The sequence below is a fragment of the Cryptomeria japonica genome, chromosome 10, assembly GCF_030272615.1.
Source record: "Cryptomeria japonica chromosome 10, Sugi_1.0, whole genome shotgun sequence".
In the NCBI taxonomy this organism is placed as follows: domain Eukaryota; kingdom Viridiplantae; phylum Streptophyta; class Pinopsida; order Cupressales; family Cupressaceae; genus Cryptomeria; species Cryptomeria japonica.
Window position 1 is genome coordinate 283,155,370 of NC_081414.1, and position 27,670 is coordinate 283,183,039.

The 27,670-nt window shown below is 36.2% G+C and overlaps 1 protein-coding gene across 5 annotated transcripts in view; it reads left to right on the forward strand.

Moving 5' to 3' along the window:
• Positions 1 to 27,670, forward strand: part of LOC131053796 (probable mitochondrial import inner membrane translocase subunit TIM21) — a 156,211-nt gene that overhangs the window by 21,512 nt on the left and 107,029 nt on the right. For all 5 annotated transcript variants that reach the window (XM_057988441.2, XM_057988442.2, XM_057988445.2 and 2 more), the window contains 2 exons: positions 5,446 to 5,497; positions 12,502 to 12,677. In XM_057988441.2, the coding sequence (XP_057844424.1) occupies positions 5,446 to 5,497; positions 12,502 to 12,677 (228 nt within the window). The remainder of the gene's footprint in view (positions 1 to 5,445; positions 5,498 to 12,501; positions 12,678 to 27,670) is intronic.

Below are 27,670 nucleotides of genomic sequence, written 5' to 3' on the forward strand. Positions count from 1 at the left end.
TTGATTTGTTACTGTACTACTACTTGCATTTGAGTGACATTGTTCATTAGCCATAGCATTCTCCACTTCAGCCATTGTAATCCAAAATTTGAGTGTGCCATTTTATAATAGTATCTAGGAGCTTCAACATGTTCCTAAGTAAGGTCACAAATCAAAGCATCTTCACTAGATCACTATATTTACTTTCTAAATCATTTGGGTGTAACCAAGGTAGCATTACTTAGAATCAAGAATCACTGCAAACCAAAAGTATATATAGAATTCAATTCCTAAGGATTTTATTTAGTGTAGCCCAAAACAAGTTTTACTTTTTAAACTTAGATTGGAGCTTGTGGGCGGCAAACTTAGTAGGGTCGAGGGGCAGCATCACCAAACCAGGGGACTTCCTCTTCTTCTTTTACTTGTTAAATGTTGGTTTTTTAAATCCAGGGGACTTCCTCTTCTTCTTTTACTCTTTTGGTGATTGCAATAGAGAATGGGTTAGGGTATTTGTAAGGCGTTTTTAGGTTGGGGGGGACTTGATGGGCAAGGCCCCATTTTAATTTTAGGGTAAGGGTTTTATGATTTCTTCTAATTTTCAGTTTTTTAAATTTTTAGTGGTTTTTTCTGTTGGACGTTAGGGAAGTTCTCCTAGAGGGAAATGCCCCTTTGGATGCCCTTGCTTGTGGAAGCTGGACAGATCCCTATGGGGGTTTGGACCATTGGGATGGGCGGTGGATGTTGTTTTTTTATTTGCTGCTCTTTTATATTCAAAATTTTCCATGGGAATACTGAAGTGACACAATACTGAAGCAACAATACTTCATTAAGGCAATTGAAGTGTGCTAAAAATTGGCCAAAATCTTTGTATTCCATGCACACATAAAGCATGCTGAATTACATTGCCATTACATCTTGCATCTTGTGGAAAATATGGAAATTGTTACAACATTTTTCAGCTTATGAGCCGAGGACCAATATCTTCATGTAATTGCTTGGACATGATTAGTTTATCAAATTTAGGGACAAGCTTATTTTGTACCATGCATTACCATTAAGGGAGAGTGATAGACTATTAATGCAACTACCATAATGCTAAGTCTTAATTTAATTGCTAGATAGTCATGTAATAAAGTCTTGGTCATGATATTCAATATTCAAGTCATAGTTTAGACAATACATAAGCCAATTAGAGATGTACAGTAGTTTCTTGGGTTAGTTTCTTTGTGGTTATGAAGTTTTGTTACTACAACATGTTATAAACATACAATGAAAAAGCAAATGATAAAGTAATGTGGACAATCTCTTTTCAATTTCCTAATTTCTCATATTGTGTTTTATATTTTTGCATCTTTTGATCATATTGGGAGACTCACAAAGATTGTTTTGATTAGATAAGCTCCATAAGGGCCCAAACCCATACACAAAACAACCATCAAGGTAGAGAGAAAATCTCACAAGCAGTGAGATTAGGAAAACAAAAAACTAAAACTAACACAACTAAAAACAGAGAACTAGGAACATGGCAAAACTGCGGAAACTTGTTGGAGACCAACAGAGAACTAAGTATCATTTAAAGATCTCAGGCTCTTAATGGTTTGCCATTTCTTGTTAAGCAACTCCCATTTATCTTCGAAAGATACCTCCCCCAGAGAGACGTTGGAACCAACTGCAATAGACAAATGAGTGGGGAGTCTTCGTAACATGCCTTTCCTTTTTCCTACACAACTCTCGTTGCAAAACTTGAATGGTAGTGGCCATGTTTTTAAATGAATACTTGCATTAGTTGATTAAGTCCTAAATTTTCTTTAGAAGAACCCCGTGATTCTCTTTCAGCTTAAACACCTCTTCCTCAAGAGCTTCCTTTGATTCCCCGAGCCCACCTCCTTGCTGTCTTGCACTTCCTTGTTGAGCTTCTCCCAATTATCAAAGGTAGCTGCCACTTTCTTCATAACATCCCAAATGCTTTTGTAAATAGACACCGCCTACCATTCTTGAGCTTTCTTGAGCATTAGGGTTTCAAGAATTTGAATCTTTTGTTTGGCAGAATGAAGTTGGACCATTTGCCATTTAGAATTGCCCATGTGGGTGTTAAAACCTTTGCAAATTTCCTCAATTTTTGCTTGAAGCTAGATACAGAGAAGGGACTAAGGCTAGTTAGGTTGGAAGACAAGGACCACATCAGGGTTATCTTGGGCAAAATCTTTGGGAGGGGAATGGGGGGATCATTCAACTAGGGGGGAGGGCAAGGGGAGCTAGCTAGACTAGGAGAATCATGCGAATGGAAACTAAAAGAGCTAAGAGAGTTGGAGTCCTCTTTAGAGTTAGAGACAAGGGAGTCCTTAGGTGGGTCTTGGAAACACACTTTCTTGCCTTGAGAATTGGGGGGAGTGAGGTCCATTGTAAGGGTTTTGCCCTTAGGAGAAGCTTCCTTGGCCACGGGAGGGGGTTTGGTGTGCAAAGAGTTCTATGGGCCCAAATTCAAATTGGGGGCGACAGAGGCTGAAGAGGAAGAGGCGCCATAAAGTTTTTCTTAGGAATGGGGCCCTCATTTTGTGCAAGGAGGGAAAGGTTGACAATTCTGGGATGAACATTAAAAGCATGGGTGAGAGGAAGATTATATTGGAAAAGCCGAAGTATCAAGCATTGGTGGAGGGGCAAGTTTTTTCCAGTATTTGAGCTTTTTTCATTGATTCCTCCAAGGAGGAGAAAATCCAAAAAGCAAAATTTAAATTAACATTGTGTCGGAAATGATTCAACATGGGAAAGAGGAAGGAATGAAACCGCTTGTAGCAGCCTTCCAAGGTAAGGTACCTCATCAACACTCAAGCAAGTTTGGCCCAAACCCCCAGGAGGTCATCCCTGTTAAAACTATTTCGAATACGATTGACCTTCCCATCTGCAAGGAACCTTTTCATGGTGTCTCTATAATCACCTTTTGTTTTCTTAGCTAGTTTGATGCCATCATTGTGCAGCCCAATAGCGGTAGTAATGGTTTCCATAGAATCTTGAAAAGAGATGCCCCGCATAGTCACATACCGTCCTTCCAAGAGTTGGCAAATTCTGCAGAGAGAGCTTGGTCAAAACCATTCATAGCTTCAATGTAGGGATCAAAATTGCCATCACTAGAATCTCCCAAGCTTCTTGATTGCCCTTGAGCATCTCACAGTCCTTAGGCTCCACTTGGATTAGGTCAATGCCCATGATGGAGACACCAATGCTCTTGAGAAGATGGTTAGGGGAGGAAGGAAAGGTTCCAGAAGTTTCTGAACGTATAAACCAGCACCAAGATAAAAGAGCAATTAAAAAGAACACTGATAAGCCAGGAAGTATAAAGAGCTTCCTTTGAGAATGTACCAAAAAAATGGTATGAGCAAATAAAAGAATCATCATAAGAAGTAAGGTGAAGGTTTCTAACCATATGAGCCATTTAATTTGACCTCATTTTTTAGTCTTTGTTTCACTTGATTCAGGAGAGAGATCTCAACATCCCAAATGGTGAAATTATTTACATGCATGGCCAAATTGGCCAATGAATCCATAGCCTGGTTGCCTTTCCTAAACACGTGAGAGACCTTGTGATTCTGCAGAGAAGTTAAGTTACTCCAAGCCAAAGTAATTGTATCTCAAAATGGCCAACTAGGCAAAGCCTTGCCTATCGACATGTTTATGACATTTAAGGAGTCCCCCTCAAAAATAATATTATCGAGACCTTTATCCTTCACAATAAGGATCCCATAATATGCTGGCGTCACCTCAACATAATTTGAAGTTTGATCTCCTAGCTTGACAATAAAGACAAATATGAAATTGCCTTTATGGTCCCTCACGACACCACCCATCTTGTTTGCCCCAGATTACAATAGGAAGAGTTGTGAAAATTGAGCTTGAGCCAGCTAGGGTTGGGAGGACCAGAAGGTAGGATGCTGGGCCGAGGCCTTATTGGTGTTCACGCTGGTGAGAAGATCTAAGACATCCCAAGAATGAAGAATTTTGTTTTCCAGCTCCGAAGGATTTCTTGAAGGCTTCTTTAATTCAACTCCTTTGATGTTCTCCTTGATGGAGTTTATGATGGAATCAGTGAGGAGTTGCCAAGGTCTCTTTTTATCTCCAAAGAATCTGTTATTGCATTCTTTCCAGACCCCCCAGCCAAGGTGAAGGAAAGCCAACCACCAAAGTTCCACAATGAGATTGTGAGAAAAAGGATGGGACCAACTTTATGTTATGCCTTTTATGCCTCTGTGCCAAACCCAGCTCATCAAGAATAGGTTGAGAACCTTCTGCCTTATGTTCCAAGTATAGACACAGTGAATGAGAAGATGATCAACACTGTCCTTTGCTTGTTCACAGAGAAAACATCTGTTCACCGGTTGCATACCTCCTTTTTGTAGGATATCCATTGTGAAGACCTTTCTGTGGCAAGAAGTCCACAAGGAAAAACTCACTTGAGGGATGACATTGTGCTTACACAGAATCATCCAGTTAAAAACAGGGGTCCATTTTGGTTCCAACAAGTTAAAACTAGACTTCACCAAATAGTTTCCATGACGGGAATCTGGCAAATGAGAATATCTTGAAGGTGGGTCCTTTGGTATCTTTGATTAGAGAGAGGTGATGATATCCTCAGCAGCATTACGGAGATGAGGGTGAACCCAGTTGCGGTCAACTCTCTAGGAAGGGGGGGAGACCGAAGAATCCTAGTAGTCTTTGACAAAGCACCCCAACCTTCCTTCTAGGACTGGGCGAATAGCCAAATAAATAGGATGGGAATTTAAGGGGATGGGCGAAAACCAAGGGTCTTTCCAAAAACAAACTCTCTCTCCATTACCAATCTGCCACTGATAACCCGAGCAGACAAGATCCTTAGTCCTTATGTGATTATTCCAGGTATTAGACCCTCTCGGCAGCTGCTCGGAGTGAAGGAAGGAGATGCCTTCACGACCATTGAGGTATTTAAATCTCATGATTCTAGCTAATTATGAGTCCTGCTTAATTAGATTCCAGCTGATTTTAGTGAGGGGGCTTTATTCATCTGTTAAATTTCAGAAAGACTGTTAGTAATGTCTGCCACCACATAATTTTATTGAAGTCAAGGCAATGATTAGAAAATGGCATTGGAGCTTTGTATGCATTGTACATGATAAATTTCAATCTCTCCATCGCAATCTCAGCCCTTTAAATTTTTAATTCATTATGCTGATTCCTTGGTTCCTTTAATTTTGATTGTTTCTTTTTCTATTTCTTACACATGTTATTGTAGTTTTAAAAGGAAAAAGGTTTTGTGAAGCAAATATGAAATTCTAGTGAGGACAATAATGGCTTCCTGAGTTATTATAATTGTAACTGTAAGAAATGTCTGTTCAGGTAAATTACCAATGCCCATGAAAAGGAAATCAATGGCTTATGTTTCTATGCTAAAACTAAATAAAATCATTTCTAAATTTCGTAGTTTATTTATTTTTGCAGATTTTTAAAGAATTAAAGAGATGCAGGCCTGATGTCAGGCTATCAAGTAATGGTAAGAAGGAAGCTTGTTTTTATTGCTTATCTTCATTTATTGGAATCGAATGTTTCTTTGCTATTTTTAAACTAAACTTAAAAAAAAAAAGTGAAGAGCATGTAATAAAATATGACTTCAAATTTGTTGATTATGATCTTTGGAGTGCTGAGGTCATAATTTGTATTTCAATATCTGATATAATTGTAGAACAGCATCTGCAAAACAGGTTAGATCCTTTGAAAGTAAATAATTATTGTTGCCCCTTTCAGAATTTTATTTTTATGGAAGCTTATTTCTGATTGGAAGGAATAACTGCTAATTTTTGATAAAGAAAACGTTACATTAATAAAAACTTTATAGTAAACATGCCCCAGTATATCTCCAGTAAATTAATGAAATAACTAAGCAGATGGCTAAGATTGCTTAAAGAAAGGAAACCTTGCTGGATTATTTAGATAGTACAATAGTTTAGCTTCTAACTCAAACAAGTATGCAGCCAGCTGCTTATAATGACAATATTGGCATTCTTGTTGTCATCCACCATTACCATGATATTATTATTATAGCTGGCACCAGCAACTTGGCATTCCCCTCAGTACATCTCATGGAAATTTAAGGAAATAACTTAAACAGTTGGCCAAGCTTGGTCCAGGAAAGGAAACCCTGCTGGACTATTTGGATACTACAATAGCTTAGTTTCTAACTAAAACAATTAGGCATCCAGCTACTTAATATTGACATATCTTCATTCTCATTGTCATCCTTCATTCAGATGATAATACCAACTTTATAGCTGGCAGTGGCATCACTAGCCAGGCATTTGTCAAAATTGAGATTGACAATGTCACTCTGTGTGTTCTGCATTTCCAAATGGTAGCAAAGGAACTCAGCTCCATCTTTTATTTCTTGCAGTCTCCATTATTGATACCATGCAAATCTTGGACTATATCTTTCAGATTACACTCATTTTGCTGCAGATGCTTCTCATGAAGAGGAAGCAGATTTAAAAGATATCTGGTAACTAACTTATTGCCAGAATTAAAATACTCCCATCAGAGCCTTTTAGCTAACTTTAATCTTCATTATAACAGATGATCGGCTCATATAATTCAATATTTGGTCATTATCTACAATCAATAATGTGCTGAACGACTTTAGATTTTCTCTTGTTCCCATCATAATAATACAAGATTGCCTCCTTGCCCTTATTTAAGGCCTCATAGGGATAAACCATTGTTATTTTAACCTCATCGACCAAACTTATAACCTCGACCAAACACTTTGTTACCTAAAAAATTGGAAATCAAAAAGCAATAACAAAACAACAATACTCCCTCTAAAACTTAAGTTTATTACTTTGAGTATCTCCTTTGTGTTCTTGGGAAAAACTCATAAAAAATGGTCCTTATTTTCACAAGTGCAGTTCACATACTCAAACATGACAGACCACAAATTAAAAAACATGGCCAAAACTTGGGGAAACTTGACAACTAAAAATTTAAATTCAAACTTAGCAGAACTTGGCAATAACTTGACGTTCACAAGTTTCTCCTAAAAACTCACTGAGTACTCACCAGGAATTTGGCACTGCAACTCACAAAAACTCGTCCCCTACAACTCACTAAGTTAAACATGTAAAAACTTGCATAGTGAAAAAAATTGTGACTACTCAGCATCATTGAGAACTTTGTGAGTTTACAGTCTATGCTCACAAACATCTACTAGAGAGAAGGTATTGCCACTACAATGCCTTGGAAAGTGATAAAAAATTGACAAATTATGTGACCCTCAATTGCAGAAGTACCTACCTTTTTGTGTACTCTTTCATCAAACTAAGGAACCAAGTATAGTTGTAGATAATTTTGGTACTGTTTCTAGTGTCTTCAACCACACTTTAGATCCATCCATTCTTCCCAATGCCCTCAATTGTTAAATCTAGGCAATGGGTGGCGCAAAAGCTCCAACAAATGGTGGGATTCTTATTTAGAATAAGTCTCCTTGCGGCTACATATGCTACTGCATTGTTTGTGACGATTTGGACAATGTTCTCCACCTCAACATCTTGGATCACCCCCTCAAATAGATTGCACAAAGTCTTGACATTCTTCAGTTCATGCGAAACATCTATAGACTTCAGGAACACCAATATGCTGCTCCAAGTCATAAAAATGTTTATTAGCATCTGTTCTTGTCATATATCCATGCATCCAATAAAATGGTGCAGCCGTTTTTTTGCTGGTTTTCTCCGATCTTCTACTAGCTATGTATTATTAAAATCCACATTGGCATTGGTTAATGCATGTTGTGATCCATCCAATATGGAATTTTGACCACATTAAATGGTATATTATTGTAGTACCAAGCATTTGCAGCTGCCATCCTTGTCTCATGACATTTCTCTTAGTACCAAGCTACCTTCAAGCGAAGGTTGCACACTTGGAACATTGTGAGTAACAAAGAAATTAGGTGGGGAATTCAGACAGCTCGAACTCTTTCAATGGAGGATTGTTGAATCCATGGGTAAAGAAGAGAATCTCTAGATGATATGGGTTTGGCAAAGATCCATCACTAATGCAATTGTTTCCCTTGTTCTTTTCCTTGAAATTTTCATTTCCTCATAACTAGAAAGTAGGGCAGTCATTTCTTTTTTCACTTTTTCTTGCTCTTGGCTACACAACTGGACAGCCTGGCTAGCAATTCGAGCAAGGTGGTATTTCATTTGATTGATACTTCCTTTCCTATTAAACCCACAATAACTGCTGGTTATTGTGCCCTTGATTGCATCCAATGTGCCATGCTTCCGTGTAGGATTTTTAATGCTCGTGCTTTCCATTGCACATTGTAGATTCAAGACATTGGAAAAAAAATCAGCATGATAAAAGTAGGTTTTCATTCATTTGAATTTGAAATTTCAAAAAAAGAATAGAAAAGTAAAACAAACAAATACAGCAGGGTGGGAAAGAATAGAAACTTTCAGCAGCATAACAGCAGGGTTTTCATTATTTAGGATTTGAAAATGAAAGGAAAAAAAATGACATCCAAGATGATACGTTGATTTTTAATTTTAGATCATGGCAAGCAGATTCTACACTTAGAAAGTTAAGTTCTGAAAGTAGGTAGCTTAAAAAGTGAAAACTTCAATCAAAATAATAATTGGCTATGCTAATCCATGAACGCATACTCCTGAAAATGTGAACAACAAATACATGGTATTGAACTCTTAAACCTGCAATTGTCTTCTTATAAAATCTGGATTTTTCTTGGAAAAGAGACTATATGAATCGTAATTAAAATTAGAATATATACCCTTAATAGACAAGTGCACCAAGAATCTAACTCAATAGACAAGTGCGCCAAGAATATAACTATGAGAAACTAGAAGAGGTGTTAATTAAAACTCCATTTTAAGCTTACAACTTATTGGAGTGACATTGATCTGTATGTGGATTAGCTTAGGTGGACTAAGAGGTAATTCTGCAAGTTCTCCTCTAGCAATTGAAATGACACCTGTAGGAAGGCTGCAAGTTACCTGCAGCAGCTTGCAAATGCTTGATGGTGCTGCAAGCTCACTTGTAGCAAAGGCCACAAATGTTTAAGTCTGCTGCAAGTCACCTGCAACAGCATTGAGCGTGGTAGGATTCACTCTATAGTCATCTTTGGTTTTGGTTATCAACAAGAATGCATGTAGTAGCTTGATAGTATTGCTTGTAGTTGTAGTAATGTTGCAGGTGTGATCTGAGGCTTATTGAATCTCTTAGTAGTGCTGCAAGTATGGCAGAATGGAAAGGGCATGTTGGTTGAGTAGTGTTGTATTGTCTGACAGTTGCCCAAGAGAACAGAAGGCCATGTCCAAGTGTAGAGTTGGTGGCAGCAAGGTTTAAGGCGACATAGGAAGTTGGAAGGGCAGTTCAAGCATGGTGACTGTTTTTCTTTATGGCAATGACCATTTTTCTTGATGACTACAATGTGTCCATCACCGATGTGGCTATCCATTTGCCTTGCTGTTGACTTTTCCTCTCCATCGATAGGTTTTTGTTTCTTAGATTAGTGGCATTTGTTTCTGTTTCTTTGATTGATGTTCACATTCCTTGACAGCCGGGTGTTTTCCCCCTGGGTGTGACTGATAAGTTTGCCTGGGCAATCGTTTCCCTTCATTTGCAGCAACCCTTCCTCTTCTTGTGCATGTCTACTTTCCTTTGTTGACAGGTTCATTTTTTAATTTTCGTCTGCTAGACAACTGCTTTCTTTGTTGGTTGCACCTTTTGTCTCTGCCCTAGCCATGTCCATTTTCCCATCACGGGTAATGTGAGACGCCCCTTTGATCCCAACTGTTCACTCATTGCTTGCTGTGACAGATTTGGGAGCAGCACCATCCACATTGTAGGCTAGCATGGTATTTGAAGGGACACAAAGGCAGAAGGTGAATCGATTGAAGAAGATGGTTTGGAACCATGTTGCCACAAGTGTGGAGCTGGTTGGTCAACAGTTAGAGTTGAATCCATCCATGGTTGGTTGAGAGCTTGAGATTGCTAGACCAATGCTCTTGGCAGGCAGAGATTGTTGGAATTTTCACGGAGGTTCTTGGCAAAGCTAAGATCCAAAGCCATGTTATTGACTAGAGAGCAGAGTTTGGTTGGCAGAGAGAGGGTATTGGAGGAAGGAGAAGAATGCAACTACAAGTGTGGTGGAATAGTACCTTTACAAAATTTCGTTTCAGCAGATTTTGCATGCTGAGCCAGTGTGGCTGATGCAATGAGTTTCCATACTGCTGCAAGTGGACAGTAGATCCTTTGTATGGAGGGTCTAGCTCTTTATTTTCCACTGTAGCGTGTAGAGCAGAAATTCATGCTCTCTTCAAGACAATATACGGAGGTATTGTAAAACATGCATGACTATGGATTAGTAATTTAGTGACAATGAGGAACATGGTTCACTCTGCCCACTTGTAGGATTCTCTAGAGTTAATCTTGTGTTGTATTTTGTGTGTATGTGTGTGTGAGCATGTTGAAGTTATCTATATTTCCTTGATTTGTATGTTGAGGTAGTTTGGGGGATTCACCTTAAAATCCATTTGCTGATGTGCTAGAGTGCAGCATAGTTGCCCTGGTTGATGGATCAGACAGTTAGATTGACTGATCAATCATTTAGTTTGACTAATCAATCAATCTAGCATAACAACTAATAACTCCAAATCAAAGTAGTGGAGACTAATTTACATTCACAAATCACCCAAAGTCTCAAATAGTCAATTGGGTGCTAATCTCAAAGTTGGCTAATCTACCATAAGAAGTTGAGACTATGCTACATTTCCTGCCCTTGTGATATTGATGTTAATTTGTTTGTGACTGCCACTTATTCAATACATAAATAATGGTCTCCATCTCATTCATTTGGGTTTGACTGTTTAGTAAAAACTCAGATTCCACTTTGACAAGAAAACTACAATATCGATCCATCAAATTCTGAGCTCAAAGTAAAATCCATAGTGAATGAGATGCTGTATGGATGAGAAAAGGAGGCAAACTAATGTGAAAGTTCTAGGGGCAGCAGACAAAGCAAGAGAGATTCAAACTGGAATTTGAAAAGGAAAAAGGAGGACAGGTCTGGAAGACAGTAAATTATTTGATGCTGCCTATATCTTGGAAGGAAGTCCCTTCAAAGTTTAAAATAATATACAAAAAAACTTGCCCATTAAGGCTCACAGTGAAAGGAAAGTTTTGGATTTGCCTATATTGGCGGCCTGCCTCAAAGCAGACTCAATGATACACTATTTACACAGCAAAATATGTTTAGGGGATCTGAAAAACACCTTTGAAGAGTGATTTATTGGCTAATTTGTTTTTGATGTTGAATAGCATTCCTTTATCCAAGCACACCATTTTTTCGAGAACCCAAAAAACTCCATTGAGGAAAGTCCAGCATGCCCTTTCATAAGGTTAAGAGATATTTATCCTATCTTGCAAGCCTTTGCACACGTTTTATATAACTGGATGAATGAGTTTGTGAACTATAGTGATACCACTGAAAATTTGTTTAGTTCCTAGGAAGTTACTGAATGGAGAATGGTTTTTTTCTATTTGTAATAACCTTTGACATCAACTTGTTAACAATGTTGTTGAGAGATATTGGATGATAACCATCACCGGACTTTGCTTCTTGCTTTTTAGGAATAAGTGCAATGAATTTAATATTCACAATGTTTTGTAATCCACTTGACCTATTAAACTCCTTGAATGCTTCAATGAGATCAAAACCCATAATTCCTCAAAAGTGTTGGAAAAAGGTAATAGAACAACCATAATGACCAGGAGCCTTGTCACGTTTAATACAATTAAAGTTTATGTGACATCCTCCATCATTACATGGGCATTACGAGCTTGTTTTGATCTTTGGTAACAATGTAAGTAATGGTTGACAAGAGATAGTAATACAGGTTTGATCCAGTTTGCCAATTCTAACATGCTATATTATGGCATTCTTGGTTCTATCTTCTTTAGCGATCAATCTTCACACTTGTTATTTGGACTATTTATTCTCATCACAGTGGTTTTGTAGGATCTCATAGGGTTTCTTTTTTTCTCACCTTTTCCGAAGTATTTTTTAGATTTTGTATTGATGTCATTTTGACCCTCGGGATAGCCATTCCGATACTACATCTGTAAACAAAGAATCAATATCCTTACGATATTAATTGAATTTGGCAGTATTAGATTGCTTAGTGATTTAAGACAATATTGGAATGCCACATATTTTACTTTTCTATTTTTACCTTATTTTATTTAACTTAAAAATCTGCGCCTGCTTACCTGCAGTAGTTTGTAACTCTCAATGACTGTTTCCTGTTTTATGTAAATATGTTAGTCTAATAGAATCTTCTTAATGTGATTTGATTTTGTTGAATATAATATTGGTAATTTTTTGCCTTAAAGTTTAGAATACTGTGTATTTGCAGATGATTATCTTGGAGATTAGTATTTAACTGAAAATATGTCAACTGGTTGAAATAATTTTTATGTCATCAGTTTTGCCAGGTTTCTCATCACAACTTGGTGAACGAATTGGCAGTGCACATGGTGTGGAAGTCAACTATAGAAATAAAGTGTTAAAATCAAATGGAATGCATTGGATGTTTTCTTTCTCAGTCCGCACCCTTGCTTCTAGTTCTGCAACAGAGTCCAATCAACAAACCAAGCAAGAGGTTTGTAACTTTATTTTTCCAAACAGTTTAGAGTGACATGTTGAAGTACTTTAGAGTACAAAGCATGTATTCTGTTGCTAAAACTCGTTTTCGTTAACACAAGCTTAATGCAATTTTTCAGTACATTTAAGGATGATGGTTTATTTTTCCATTGTTGTAAGAAGTTATGCTATGCTAATTCTACACGATTTGTTTCTTTTGATTTGACAATAATTGAATTTACGGTGATACAACATTTTAATTTAATTCAGGCCATATATATGAAGGTACAGAAGTTGGGCATTTCCCATAGATCTTAAAGTTAAAACTGAAATGTTGTGGCTTGCTTTATATTTAAAAAAAACATAATTATTTGTTTTTTTCCATAAAACATTTTATCAAGTCTAGCCCGGGTTTTTTGCCGATTCAACTATTTCATCAAAGAATGAGACTCTTTTTATATGCATACACACACACATATACACATATATACACATGTATATGAGTTTCAAAACTAGCAACTTGCCAAAACTCAGCAGACTCAATTTTTATCTGGACTTGTTTATTGAACAAATCAAACAATTACTTAAATTCATTAAAAAACCTCCTACAAAGCATATGAAATGAGCTTGTAGAACATTGGGGAAACTTTTTCAATTAGATTTGAATAAAAAGGAAGTGCAATATTCCTTCAACATGCAAATACAGCAGCCGATATTGTGATATGAATCACACAATGATTGAAAGCCATCATCAAAAAATTACAATTTCATTCAAGTTTCAACATTTTACATTTTTATCTTCCCTGCATACTTTGTAGTGATGGTTTGGGTCTTATTACTTTGTGTTGGTTGCGGTGCAGACTTTGCCCTTGAAGACCACCTTATTATGGTTGTGGTGCAGATTTTGTCTTCTTATTGTTTAGAATAGTTTGATAGATTTTTCCTTCAGGGCTGCTATGGAGTAATTCCACGTGTCCGAGTCATCCTAATGTGCTGCACAACAATTATTCCACCTTTTCTTCATTGAGAGAAAATTTTAGAAGAGCAAATGTAAGCTTTTGATTAAATTGCACATCTACCATATGAGAATTTACATATACATATACATATACCAGTCCCTGCCTCCTACATATGTCTGATTGTCATTATTGTTGTTCTCTTTCTTTCATAAATCGTTTCCATTCATTACATTATGAATCAGATTTTAGTTTGTTTCTCCCTGGATCAATTGTGGTCTCTGGATCATGTTGTGAAGGGAACAAACCTGTGTGATGAACTCAGATAATTCAAAATCTATTACATGGCGAGCCATGTTTCGGAGTGTTGCTCTGTGTATATTTTTTAGGTGTTCAATGCTGTTTCTTTTCCATAATGCATATGGCTTCCTCCTTTGTATTTGGATCAATCATCTCCTTTTAAGTGGGATTACCTCCAGTACTTTCTGCTGGAATTATCATTTCTTCATCTTTATTCAAGATAACCAATACCATTCAGAGGGAATTTATTTTGTATTGACAACTTTGAATAAGGAAAATGTCTGCATCCTGATGTGTTTACCTTGAAAATCATAAACAGAATCCTCTTTCATAGGTGTCCACAGGTGTGCATGAACTGGTTCTGTAGATTGCTCCCAGAGTGGAGAATGATTCAAACATATTGCTAGCTGCAAACCTGTGCATGTTGTAATATTCAGTTTGTCATGGTGTGCCTTTGCCTTGGCAGCTTGTCTTCTGGAGCATTTTTTTTACTAGCTGCAAACCTTTGCATTCTGTAATATTCAGCTTGTAATGGTGTGCCTTTGCTTTGGCAGCTTTTCTTCTGGAGCATTTCTTGTTCCTTGCATGATCTTCATTTTATAAATGAAATTATTTTCTTTGTGATTAACCTTTTGAGAATATACAAACATTTCCTCTGTATTGTTTTGCTGGTTCAGATGCTATGCAGTATTGATAAAAGATACAGCCTAAATATTTGGGTGTGGTTGGCCATTTATTTAGCCAACTTTGCTGAAACCAACAAGACTTTAGTCTTAGGCAAGTATTGTGGTATCCTGTGCTATTGGCATTTTTACTTTTATTTCTTATATGTTGAGGCCTGCATTGATTTTCTATCTGCCTATACAAATTAATCTGCCCAAAAAGCATATCTGTAAGTTCAAGATCAGCAAAATTACATATCTCACCTTGCACATTCTTGATTACTTTTTGCATCTTAAATTGTTTGGTAATTCTCAACGTTTGTACCTTTTGAATTCATCCTATTGTTTAAGGGTTAGGATGAATATAGTCACTAGGCCCATTTCCTTGAGAAAGCTTTTTTAACAAAATCTAATTTACTTAATCGCAATCCATTACAGGTACAGGTACATGGATATAATATGCCATGTGGCATTTTCTTTCAGGGAATTGCTGCCTATAAACTATATTATTTTAATATAAAGCTGTCTGTCTGTCTGTCTGTCTGTCTGTTATATATATATATACTACCTATACCATATTAACATGGAAACTAATATTGGTAGTGTTAAATATTTATTTTTAGTAATTAATAGCTATAGTATACAAAAATAAATATGGTATCAGTTCATATTTTAGCTTTAATATTTTAAAGTTGGATGAAACTTAAAACCATAGTTTTGTTGAATTTAGTTAAAGTACTGTGGGACAATATTCCAACTGTATTAAGGTAGGGCTCCTCTGTTGACAGTATCAGTTATCAGATCTAGAGGGTTACCTTCCATTCACTTGATCCAAATTTGAGTGTGACTAATCTGTGCATCACTTATTCCAGTTCTTCAGCAGTAAAAAAAAACTCTTATCTGCGCAGAAAAACTGTAGTCTGTGGTTTGGCATCAACAATAGCTTTTGCCTTTTTCATTGGCCTGAGGGAACAGTGCTTCTGCTTGTTCAGTGGAATGTTGAAATATGAATGCCTTTTTAGAATTGCATTTAGATTTATAATTATGGGGCATGTTATTGAAAGCATACCATTTACCTGTATTAAAGTTTTCCTTGAATCGCTCGTTTATATTGATATTTTTTTATCCCTTTGAGATGGCTCTTTTGATTAGACTTGGTATTGAACTATTTTGACTTCTGAAAATTCTTCTCCTTGTCTTGCTTTTTAATGCCAGAGGGAATATATTTTTTCTTTTAGATTTGAAAGAAGAGGACCCGGAGGCCTTAGCTTTCCTTTGGAACTTCTACTTCACTTTGAGCATTTCGTGGGACGCTTACCTCAATGCCTTAACAATGAAAAACTACATTTCTTGCTGCAGATACTGATGGAGTCCACTTTGGTGGTTTAATCACTTTATCCACAGCTCGGTCATCAGTCAATGAAGACTCCAAAAAATTCTCCCTCACTTATCTCAGTTACTTCCACTTTTGTTACAGTTGTTTGGCATATTGGGAGTGTACACTTATATTTTTTGTCTGATGTCAACAACAATCTTGTCCCATATTTCTGTGTTCACAATTTTGTTCCCCTTTTACGAACTGTAGATTGCCCCCCGATGAACTTACTGGGACATCTGCAGGTTGGCAATCGGCACATATTTTTTGTCTGATGTCAATACAATCTTGTCCCATATGTCTGTGTTAACAATTTTGTTCCCTTTTACGAACTTTAGATTTGCCCTCAATTAACTTACTGGGACATCTCCAGGTTGGCAATCGAGATCAATAATCGCATGTGTCCAACTGTTTAATTCAATTATTGTGCCTTTGTTTTCCTTCATAGGATAGGCATGTAAACATTTATTTGAACTTTGAAGAGGATAGCTCACACAAAAGAGGGCTTACTCATTGATCTTTTTGCAGGGATAAATCTTCTAAGAAATTCTGGAAATTGCTGGAACATACTTTAGAACAGCCCAGCCAGTACTAACTAGCCTATATGGTTCCACATTAAAAGGTGTTAAATTTAGGTGATCAGATTAGATAGACAGGAGTTTACACAATTGCACAAAAATTACCCTGGAAAACCTTCCTCTTGAAGGTGGAAAAACCCAGCAATGAAGTATATATTTATTCTTTCAACCATGTCAAGTGACTTTACAAAGAATTTGCTTCACTCTAGAAGCTGTATATGCATAACAACAATTCACTTAGGGAGAGAATCCGATCTGCTATATCAAATATATGATCTGATTATGAAGTCGATCTTCCTTGATAGATCCTCAAATGCTATAGATTATCTTAATGGATATACCCTCAATATAAATCCCTAATGGAGAATTGCGAGTCTGCTGGAGATGAATGTGAACTGCTGGAGGATATCGATACTTCGATCTGCTAGATACAAGAATGTTGTTTCGATGCTAGTGAGAGAAACTGATCTTTATATTCAAGTAGAGACATTACCAATCAACACGCCTCCTTCAAAAATCGGCTTCTATTTAACCATCACGTCCTTTAGTTAGGGGTTTGTTACATCATAATGAACACGTCTAATACAAGGGTGGCGGAATTATATGTTACACAAATGACACTTTAATAAATATAAACAAGTTGTGTATGCTTGTTGACAATCTTAATATTCAATCGGTATATCTAAATTGTCTGAGGCCGATAGGTCAATTAGACAATTTAGTTGTCTATGTCGGTTTAGAAGAATTCTGACCGATGCTATTACATTAACAAAAGGATCTTTCAAACTGATTTGTAAAGTTTGCTAAGTCTAGTATTTACTAGTAATAATGCTCTATATTTATATTTGTAGTTTTCTTTTAAAGCTGCTGTATAGTTGTGAAGGTATGAAAATGTGATTCTAAATAAAGTGGAACAATACAATGCAAGATCCAATTTCACGTTCACAGTCACTCAATGAAGTCTAAGATCTATGCATAAATTAAATGATAAACAATAATACTATTAGCAAAGATTTTCAATGATAAACAATAATACTGTTACACAAATGACACTTTAATAAATATAAACAAGTTGTGTATGCTTGTTGACAATCTTAATATTCAATCGGTATATCTAAATTGTCTGAGGCCGATAGGTCAATTAGACAATTTAGTTGTCTATGTCGGTTTAGAAGAATTCTGACCGATGCTATTACATTAACAAAAGGATCTTTCAAACTGATTTGTAAAGTTTGCTAAGTCTAGTATTTACTAGTAATAATGCTCTATATTTATATTTGTAGTTTTCTTTTAAAGCTGCTGTATAGTTGTGAAGGTATGAAAATGTGATTCTAAATAAAGTGGAACAATACAATGCAAGATCCAATTTCACGTTCACAGTCACTCAATGAAGTCTAAGATCTATGCATAAATTATTCTATTGTTTACTTGATATTGCTTCAATGCTCAACGCAGATTGCTCTTTTGATGCTTGATAATTCTCATGAAAATGCCAGGATAGTGCTCCTTTGATAATGATGTTAGGGATTTGATAATAAGAGTGCTAGAATATAAAGGTTTACTTGATCTAGACTTGTGAGACCAAGCATACGAGTAAAAAGTGAGATACACCAACTCAAGGTTAGACAAAGACTGAAAAGCCACTATATTCACTAATGATAAAAGACGATCTAGCTCTTCAACTTGGAATAGACATGCGAGACCAAACAAAAAGAGAGCTAAAAATAAAAAAGAGAGGAGATCCAACTTAGACTCGAATGAATTTAAGCAATAACACAGCAAGCTTCTTAAATCCTTCTCTTGTTCTCCAAATCTTATCAAGATGCGAGCTTCAAAGTTCAAGTTTCCAAGTTTCAAGTTTCAAATGTGGTTGTCAAGGAAGTTTGATATTTGAAAGTTTGGTTTCGGTTGTTGTTTTGGTTGAATGATTTCTTTTGGCAAGGAGATATAAACAACAAGATAGATAATAATTCTTCGAGAGCATGGAAGGACACCAAGCACATTAACAACTCTAGATCTTAAGAACACAAAGGTAAGATTTGTTTATTATTGAGAATTGTGGTCCAATATGCAAGGACACATAAGAAATGAATGCAAAAGACAATTTCCTTAATGTTCAATTTGGATAAGTGCCCCTTCTTGGTTTCAAGTGGAGAAGCTGATCTAAACATTCAAACACACAAGACACATGAACAAGCCTACTAAAGTGGGTTTATTAATCTTTATATGCACAAGACACCACAAGGAAAGGTGACCAAAAGGTTTTCAATTGGGCTTTACAAGCTCAACTAGGGATATCCTCCATATATGTAAAGGGTATGTGAGGCCTAATCCGTAGATAAAAGGGAATATTGACAAACAATTAGGAGGAAGGGGTCACCCACTATTCACCTTCACTTCTCTAAGGTATAAAGTTATTAAAGGCTTAGCCTAGGCACATTCAAGAGGTGTGTCTTTCAATCATCCCGTGCACTTTATACTTCACCAGAACATGAGAGTTAAGGTAATCCCCTAGAGTGATCACTTCTCTAGGAAAGCCTCCTAAAAAAGAAAAGCACGATAACTTTTTTAGTTATTTTTGATCCTTAGGATCGCCATAGGATGCGAGAGGAGAGCATACGTAAGTAAACTTTGAGGATTAAAATACAATGGTTCATTTTAGATCCCAAATCCAAATGTGAAATGTCGATTCTAAGCCCAATTATTATGTGAGGAAGACAAACCAAGCAGGGAAATGTAAAACAAACAATGGTTTTAGTAGATAAAAAAGAATGACTCACTTGAAAATGTAAATGAGAGGGTTTAGAACAGGTGAACTTGGATTTTATGCTTCCATTTTTATTTGAAAACCATTGATTCAATATGAAGAGCTTCAAGCTAGCTTTTATCAACCTCGAATCTTGATCTCCGCACATAGATTGACAAACAAGCATAGAAAAGAAAACAAGATCACTTATTTGTGATCTTCAAGATCACTATGAGGCGCAAGAGGAGAGCATACATACGCAGATCTTGGGGGTTAAATGTCATGTCCCCTCCTTAATCGTTATATATACATATGAAATGAAGCAATTATTATTATTAATTAATATAATACTTACCAATGAATGATTATTTAAAATTTATTAAATATCGATACGATATTAAATATTATTATATTTATTAAATAGCAATATTTAATATTAAATATTAAATATGATATCAAATATTATTATATTTATTAAATATCGATTGAATAAACATCGAAGGTTAACTATTAGTTATCAAATTAAAGAAGAAATAATTACCTTCATGAAGAGATACGATATTGATTAGTTATCAGCATGGGAATTAATCAATGGTCACAAGTTAATGGAATAATACAACTATATCAGATCATTTAGCATCACTGATAATAACAATTAGTAATAAATATTAAAGATGGTGCTAACACTAATCGATATCGTTAGTATAAGCCGATTTAGTTATGAGGAGGATCGATTAGTAGGAGTTGTGTCTCCTCTAATATGGAAAGGTGCAATCTCCCTAAATACAAGATATAATGAAGAAGTCACGATAATTCCAAGAAGGGGGCGGCAGAAAAACGTCATCAAGGGATAACAAGGGAGAAGCTAGTAATAAGTGCCATCTCCGCAAGGGACAACCCACGTGGAGGCTTCATACTCCCTACAGACCATACTGCAAGTATCACGGATTGATATTAGCCAGCCCCCGACTCAGTAATGAGAAGTCAACACTAGCATCAAGCCATTGATAGTCGATGAAAGAATTACGGTGAATATAATTATGGAGGTTGTGCGTAAATAATTACGTGGAAGGAATTTGATTAGAACATCTCTGCTATAAGCAACCTGTAGTCTAATACGACAATCTAGTAATATTAATATAGACCGCAGTACGTATGACATATATATATAAAAAATTAATGTTTGGTTAGACAAATAAAATTAGAGTATAATCAGAAAGAATTCCTAAATTAATTAGTTTAAGAAGAATAAGTTTGTATATAATATTTGTTACTACTGTCATTATTTAAGAAAGTTTGGGGGGCATTCAGGAAACAGCAGCCAGGAAGATTTAGCAAGTAATTTGTAGGCAATAAGGATCAAGCAATTTGAGATCTGATCTAGATTTGAAAGATCAGCAATTGCAGTTCTGAGCAGAATTCAGAATTGAAACAGCCATCGATAGAAAGCAGATCAGAATTATTATTAAGTGACAGACGGTAACATCCTTGCTTTGGTGGTATGCATGGGATGTGCTTAATATGCATTGCTTAGCATATGGGAGCCCGATAGTGTTCTTATGTAGGATATTAATAAATAACTACTAACAGTCATATAATAATTATATTAATAACAACATAATAATTATAATGAATAGACAAATATTTATAATAGTATTACTATATTAATACTGATAACAGTATAATCATTATAATAGATAGATGAATCCTGATAATAGTATAATACTCATTATTCCTATATTATCTTATAAGAACTGTTCTGCAGTAAAACATATGTTATAATATTATTGAAAATAAAAGTAAAACATACATTATAATATTATTGAATATATATACATATAGAAATAATGGCTGATCCGATAGATAGATATTAGAGTGTAAATCAGAAAGAATTCTCAAGTGAATATTAGAAGGAGAATGTGTTTATATACATAAATCTAGTTTAAAGTATATCGGAATGGATTAATTATGGTTGAAACAGGCCTAAACTCAGTAGGGGACATTACATTAAAAGACAATGGTTTGTTTTAGATCCCAAATCCAAATGTGAATGGTTGATTTTAAGTCCAATTTCAAGTGTGTAAAAGCATGCCAAACATGATAGTCTAAAGCCAAAAATAGATTACACCAATGGATTCTTTATGATTTTACAAATGATAATAGAACTCCTCCAATGTCATGCTCCCTTTGAGAACATTGCCTTAATAAATACAAATCGTAATCTTTACACTTGGGAAATAGCTAGGAGCCGACCAAGGGTAAAATAGCAATTCCATGTAAGGGCCAACCAAGGCAAGAGAATACCATAGCAAGTCAAAATAAGGGCTGAATAGTGTAAGAAAAGATTATCAACAGTTAATTAAAAGAATTCATTGTAGAGGCCAACGAAAAAGGAAATAATTCCCAAATCGGTTATTTATAAGAAGAGGATGGCTAAATAAAGGAGGACGACTGGATTAAATGATTTAAGGCAGAGATTACCAATTATCACCTCTAGGCAGCACTTCATGAAGAGCGGTAACCCTTACAAAATAAAGGGTTATGACTTCCTCCACTCAGGGAGATATAAAAAGGGAACAATCTCATTCGAGAGGGGGATCATTGATGAAATGAAATCTGAAAACATAAAAAGATAGCTAAGATACAAGGCAGAAATTATTATTATCATCAACAATAATAGATTGAGAGATAAGTTTATGAATAGAAATAAATTATAAATATATAGATGCAATAGTTATACCTTGCAGAAATTAAATAATTGATCATACTAAGTAATTTAATTGCAATTCCTTTTAATATGTATTTAATAGCCAATTCATATAGCTAATCAATTTTGAATTCATTAGAAATGGATTGCAAATAGGAAGGATATCAGGCCTTTCAAGTTTACCAGAGGTGAAGTCCTAACCTATCCTTCATCAAGCACACCACTTCGAGATGGAGCGCTTGTGGGTTGGGAGGCGTATGAGTGGTCCCAGGCTTGGTGAGGAAGGCAATCTTTATGCTCTTTTAAAGCACGCCACCCCAAGATGTAGTGCTCTTGGGTTGGGAGGTGTATGAGTGCTCCGGGGTGTAATTGAGAATGATGGGGCGCTTGGACTAAGGGATGGAGTAGATCGAGATCTTGCCATATTCTTGGGCCAAGAGGTGAAGGAGTGCTCTTGGGCTTGAGGGACTTTTAAGTACACCACCTTGAGATGCAATGCTCATAGGCCGAGAGGTGTGTGAGTGCTCTTGGGCTTGAGGGTCTTCTCAAGGATGCCACCCCAAGATGGTTGGTTGAGGATCCATCCATGCTCTCACAATACTAGTACAATCGTCCTTGAGATTGTGGTTTGCAAATGTTTCTAACGAATTCCTAATATGATTACTATAGGAATATGCTTTGGAATAATAATTATTGCTATTTTGGATTTAAATATAAATGATGTTCATAGGATGTATATGTTGTTATGAAATCTTGATATTTGTGTTAATTCTTTGTAAAGTTAGATATTATCATATGTTCTTACTTTTTAATGATTATGGATATTGTTGTAGGACCTAAACCAAGATTATCTTAAATAATGTATTACAATTGACAATATTTTATTAAAGTTATGCTTGTAAATGAATTACCTTCTTAGACTTAAGTGGAAATTGTTTTTCTAGGGCAAAAATCAGGAAGACCCCAAGAAGGGACATTACATGCAAGGATCAAAAAGTAATGTTACGATGCAAAAAAATATATATACTCATCACAAGATTACAATTTCAATCTTTTACTTTTGATCTAATCAAACAGGTGTTGGCAAGAGACACTGCATGTATGTTGAGATGTTGTCATTGATGGCAACTCATATCAGAATTGGCATCCACACTTCATGTTTTTATCATTCCAGAAGATTGATTGAAGATTGATCAATTATTGGTGAGGTTTGATAAGAACAGTGTATCCGGCAAAGTGTACAGTGTTTTGGTTGGCGGATTATTTTGGTTGAGAATTTTGCTTTGCGGGTCTGGGAGATGTGTTATGGATATGCAATTTATCTTATTCCAGGTTTGTGGCTTTTGGTGATAAGTTTTGTGTAAGTTAGAAGATCTGGTAATCATGTTTTGGCTAGAATAGTGGTTATCAGTGGTAACGTGTGATAATTCATTTTGCGGATCTTGCCGATCGATTTTGGTGATTGATTATGTGTTCAAGGTTGGTAAGCCAACCTGTGGGAAGTGTGTGGACATTTTGTTTTAGTTCGCTTAGTTGTTTTTGATCAGATTGAGCCGACTTGTGTACACGTTTCATCTTTTGTGATGTGTTCTTGAAGCCGACGTGGTGGTGACCTAAATTGGTGATATGGATATATAAGACAGGTTTATTTGATCATTTTGGCATTTAGGTAATTGTGCGAGATATGTGTATGAGTGATTGTGTGCAAGGTGAAGATTGGTGCTCTGTTATGTTGCAGAATATCAGAACAGAGCAATATTGTAGAGCAGAGTAAGAATATGTTTTGTGCTTAACCAGAACTATACTTAGGCATTTGTTGATGCTATATCATAGTTCAAAATACATTGTAATCTCTTACAAACACTTTGTAAGGTAGTGAGCCTTTCGGGTTGTAGCCCTTATTTGTAAATTGAGCAGTGAGTTCTAGGCAGTGTGCTTGAATGCATGTGCATTCCCCTTTTGTAATATTTCTATACTTTTAGCAGAGTATATTAATATTGTGGGTTAGAATCCCACCGTGGTTTTTCCCTTAACCGAGTTTCCACATAAAAATCTTGGTGTTATGGTGTTGCTGATCTTTTCTTTATGTTTTTGCACTTTAATTTCTTTCATGTGCATTAAGTGGTTTAAAGGACAGTTGTCAAAGTTAAAAATTGCAGAACATTGATTTACCCCCCCAGTGTCCATTGATTCCAACAATTGGTATCAGAGCCTAGTTCCTTGAAAGAAGTCTAACTGCTTGAGGTTGATCCAAGAAAGTTAGACCATTGATGCAGAAGGAAAGTCAGAGCATTGATGAAGAAGCCTTGAGGGAAAAGACAAAAGAATGTGATAGACTAGCTAGAGCGAATATAGTGCAGAAGAATGAAATGGAAGCTTTTGTGATGAGACTGACAAAAGAGATTGAAGAAAGGAAGAAGAATGAAGAAAAGCTTGCTCAATCCTTGAAAGACAAATCTGAAGAATGTTGCAGACTTGAAAGTGAGAATGGACAATTGAAGCTTGACCTACAAGATGCTAGACAACATGAGGAAGATCTTGAAAGGCAAATCATTCTTATTAGATATGATCTTGATGTTGCAAACGAATACAAGGAGTAGTTCTAGATCAGTTTAGCTAAGCTTGATGAAATTCTTGCAAGTCAAAAGAATACTAATGACACTCAAGGTCTTGGATATGAGAACGGAGAAAGCTTTGGGTCTGGTCTAAGCAATCCTAAGACTCAACAGCAGAAGAACAACTCAAGAAAGCCTCCGGTAAGACAACCTAATGTTCATAAATTCAATGGCAATTGTTTTGTTTGCAATAAATTCGGTCATATAGCTAGTCAATGCAGAAATAGGATGATCAATAATGCTTCATCTTTTATCGGACAATGTTTCAATTGAAATAAGTATGGTCATAAGGCAAATATATGCAGAAGTATGATGAATAACTTTTAAGATAAGAGAAATGTCAGATGTTATGCATGTGGTATGTTTGGACATGTTGCTAATCAATGTAGATCAAGAAAAAATCAGATGATTTTTAGACATATGCAAGGAAATGTTGTTTGCTATGTTCGCAACAAATCCGGTCACATTGCTAAATATTGCAGAAACAGAAATGTGAATAGGAGAGGTCCGGAAGACAAGAACAAGAATGAGAAGTTAGATGAGAAGGGAAAAGCAAAAGTTGAGGAGATCAAAGATCAAATGAAGAAGAAATGGGTAAAGAAGACTGATTCAGAGGTAGGAAGTGGGTCCACACTTGATTTTGGTTCTAGAACTACATTCGGTAACTGAACCTAGGCATCCGACCTTGGGGGAGTTATAATGCAAATCTTTCAAACCCCCTGTTTGAAGATCTGTGCCTGTTTTCGGTAGGTTGTAGAAGTGTTTATGATTGTAGTAGATTTCCAGAAGATTTGAACCTATTTGAAGATCTGGTGAAGAATTTCTGACAAATATAGAGCATCCAGAAGAATTAAGGCAGAGTGCATTTATTGCAGTGAAAAGTTAGGTCCGTGGTGAATAAAAGGTAACTTTTCCTCTTCATTTCTCACTTTGCAATTGAAGAGAAGTATAGAAAGTTTTGTGAAGAAGGCAAGCGAAATTTGGTGCTATCAATTTCCGAAGAGATTTGGCGAATAAACCTAATCCGGTATCAAAGGTATTTATTAGTGAAAACCCCTTTTTGGTTAATCTTTAATTTGCAAAATGGTTGCATCTGGTACCACAACCCATCTGGTTGTCAATATCATTGAGCGTTTTCGTCCCAACTTTAAGAATCATCCATTCATTTCAATGGAGGACGACCCTAAGAGTGCTTTTTTGTCCGTGCCCTATAGAGTCCTACATATCGAAGATATAAGGGTTTACACACATGGTCCGATTGAAGAATTGGGAAGCTCACAGTTGCTGAATTTTTTCAATAACCGATTATCCGATCAAAGTTTCATGTTGAAATCTGAATTTCAAGAATTGGAAAGCAAGGGTTTTTCTCAATTTGTGAAGTTTCCAATGGCGTACGAACAAGAGTGGATTCGGTACATTTTGTGTCGTGTTCATGATTAATTCATGTGGTTGGACAAACTACATAAGATCACTAAAGGTGTGATTCGGGTAGTAACAAGGTTGTGTGCATCCGATCCATTACCATCTTTGAAAATAGTGAAGAATGACATTGTAACCAATGCAATTGTGTCAGAGTTTGATAAATGAGCAATTACTATTGATGACATCCGGTTTGCATCCATGGTGATAGGCTATAAGATTTATTACTCCAGTCGAATGAACTTTGTATCCAATATTGCAGTATACGCTGCATATGAGATGTTAAGGGAGAATAAGAAATATGATCTTTGCGAGTTGCTTTGAAGTGAGCTCATCAAGAATCTAAAGAAGATCAAAGAAAACAAGAAGCACCCCTTCAAATATGGTACTCTACTTTTGTGCATGTTATTCTATTTTAAGAACGAGATTCCGGGAGTTGGTCCGGTACAGTGGGCATTTGATAGGCCTGTGGGTATGCAGATCCGGGAGTATCTCTACAGCTCCGGTAACTCCAAAGCCTGAAACAAGAATCTATGGGGATATTTCAAGAACTTTCAGGAGGAAATGCATGAGAGCGAGAGAATCCCGAAATCTATTGTGGAAAAATATGCTGACACAATCTGCTTCATGGTTGACACAAATCAGTGCTTGATGGAAGCAGCGGAACCTCGAATTTCATAGATTCTACCAATGGGATATGAGGTTGATGAATAGATTTTGGAACTATATGCGTAACATTTGCTGAGCCAACCAGTGGACTCTAATGAAGAAAGGTTTGGAACCTACAAGGAGAAGAGCCTAAAACTTCATCAACAGTTTAAGAGAACAATCATTCAGAAGAAGGTCCAGAAAGAGGTTGAAGCTTTTGCAGAAAGCATGGGGATATGAAAAGAGGTAGTCTGGAAAGCTAGAGAGGAAAACATTACCTCCGAAGGGCAATCAGTAAGAGTGATGGAGGAATCGGTAGCAGTCCCTAAGCCTAAAGCCAGAACCAGAAGTACTGCTCCTATTTCTCAGCCTCCCAAGCCCAAATCATCAGTTAAGCCATCCGGTGGAGTGTAGAAGAAGAAATCGGTTAGATTTGTGGTGGTTGATGAAGAAGAAACTGAATCGGATGAGGCAGTAAGAGAAGTAAAGGCAAAAGCTCCTAAGGCCACCAAGGTCACTAAGGAGAAACTATTTGACAAAACCAGATGCAAGAAACCAAAATATGAGCTTGATGAGGCATTGAAGTTAGGAAAAATTCAAGGTAATTACACTATTGTGCCCCCTATTACATTAGAACAGATTGTTAATTCAATTGTCAAGGACGGTAATTTGAAACCACTATTTAAGTGGTATGAAAATTTTGATGAAAGTAGGAAGAGGACATTAGAAGAAGCTGTAGTTGAACATATGAATGTATATAGTAAAGCCTTGATAGAGTTATCATCTGTAATTCTAAAGAGTTTGTATGACATTTTGGACGCTCAGAGACTAATAACAAACAAAGAAGATGAAAAATTGAAGGAATACATATGAGTCAATTTATGTTCAGTTATTTCTAAGGAGGAGATAGTTAGATTACTCCTGTTAGCCAAGGATACGTTTAGAAGTAAGCATAGAGTAAACAAGATCATGTTCGACAAAATTGATGAAATTGCTAAGGAAACAA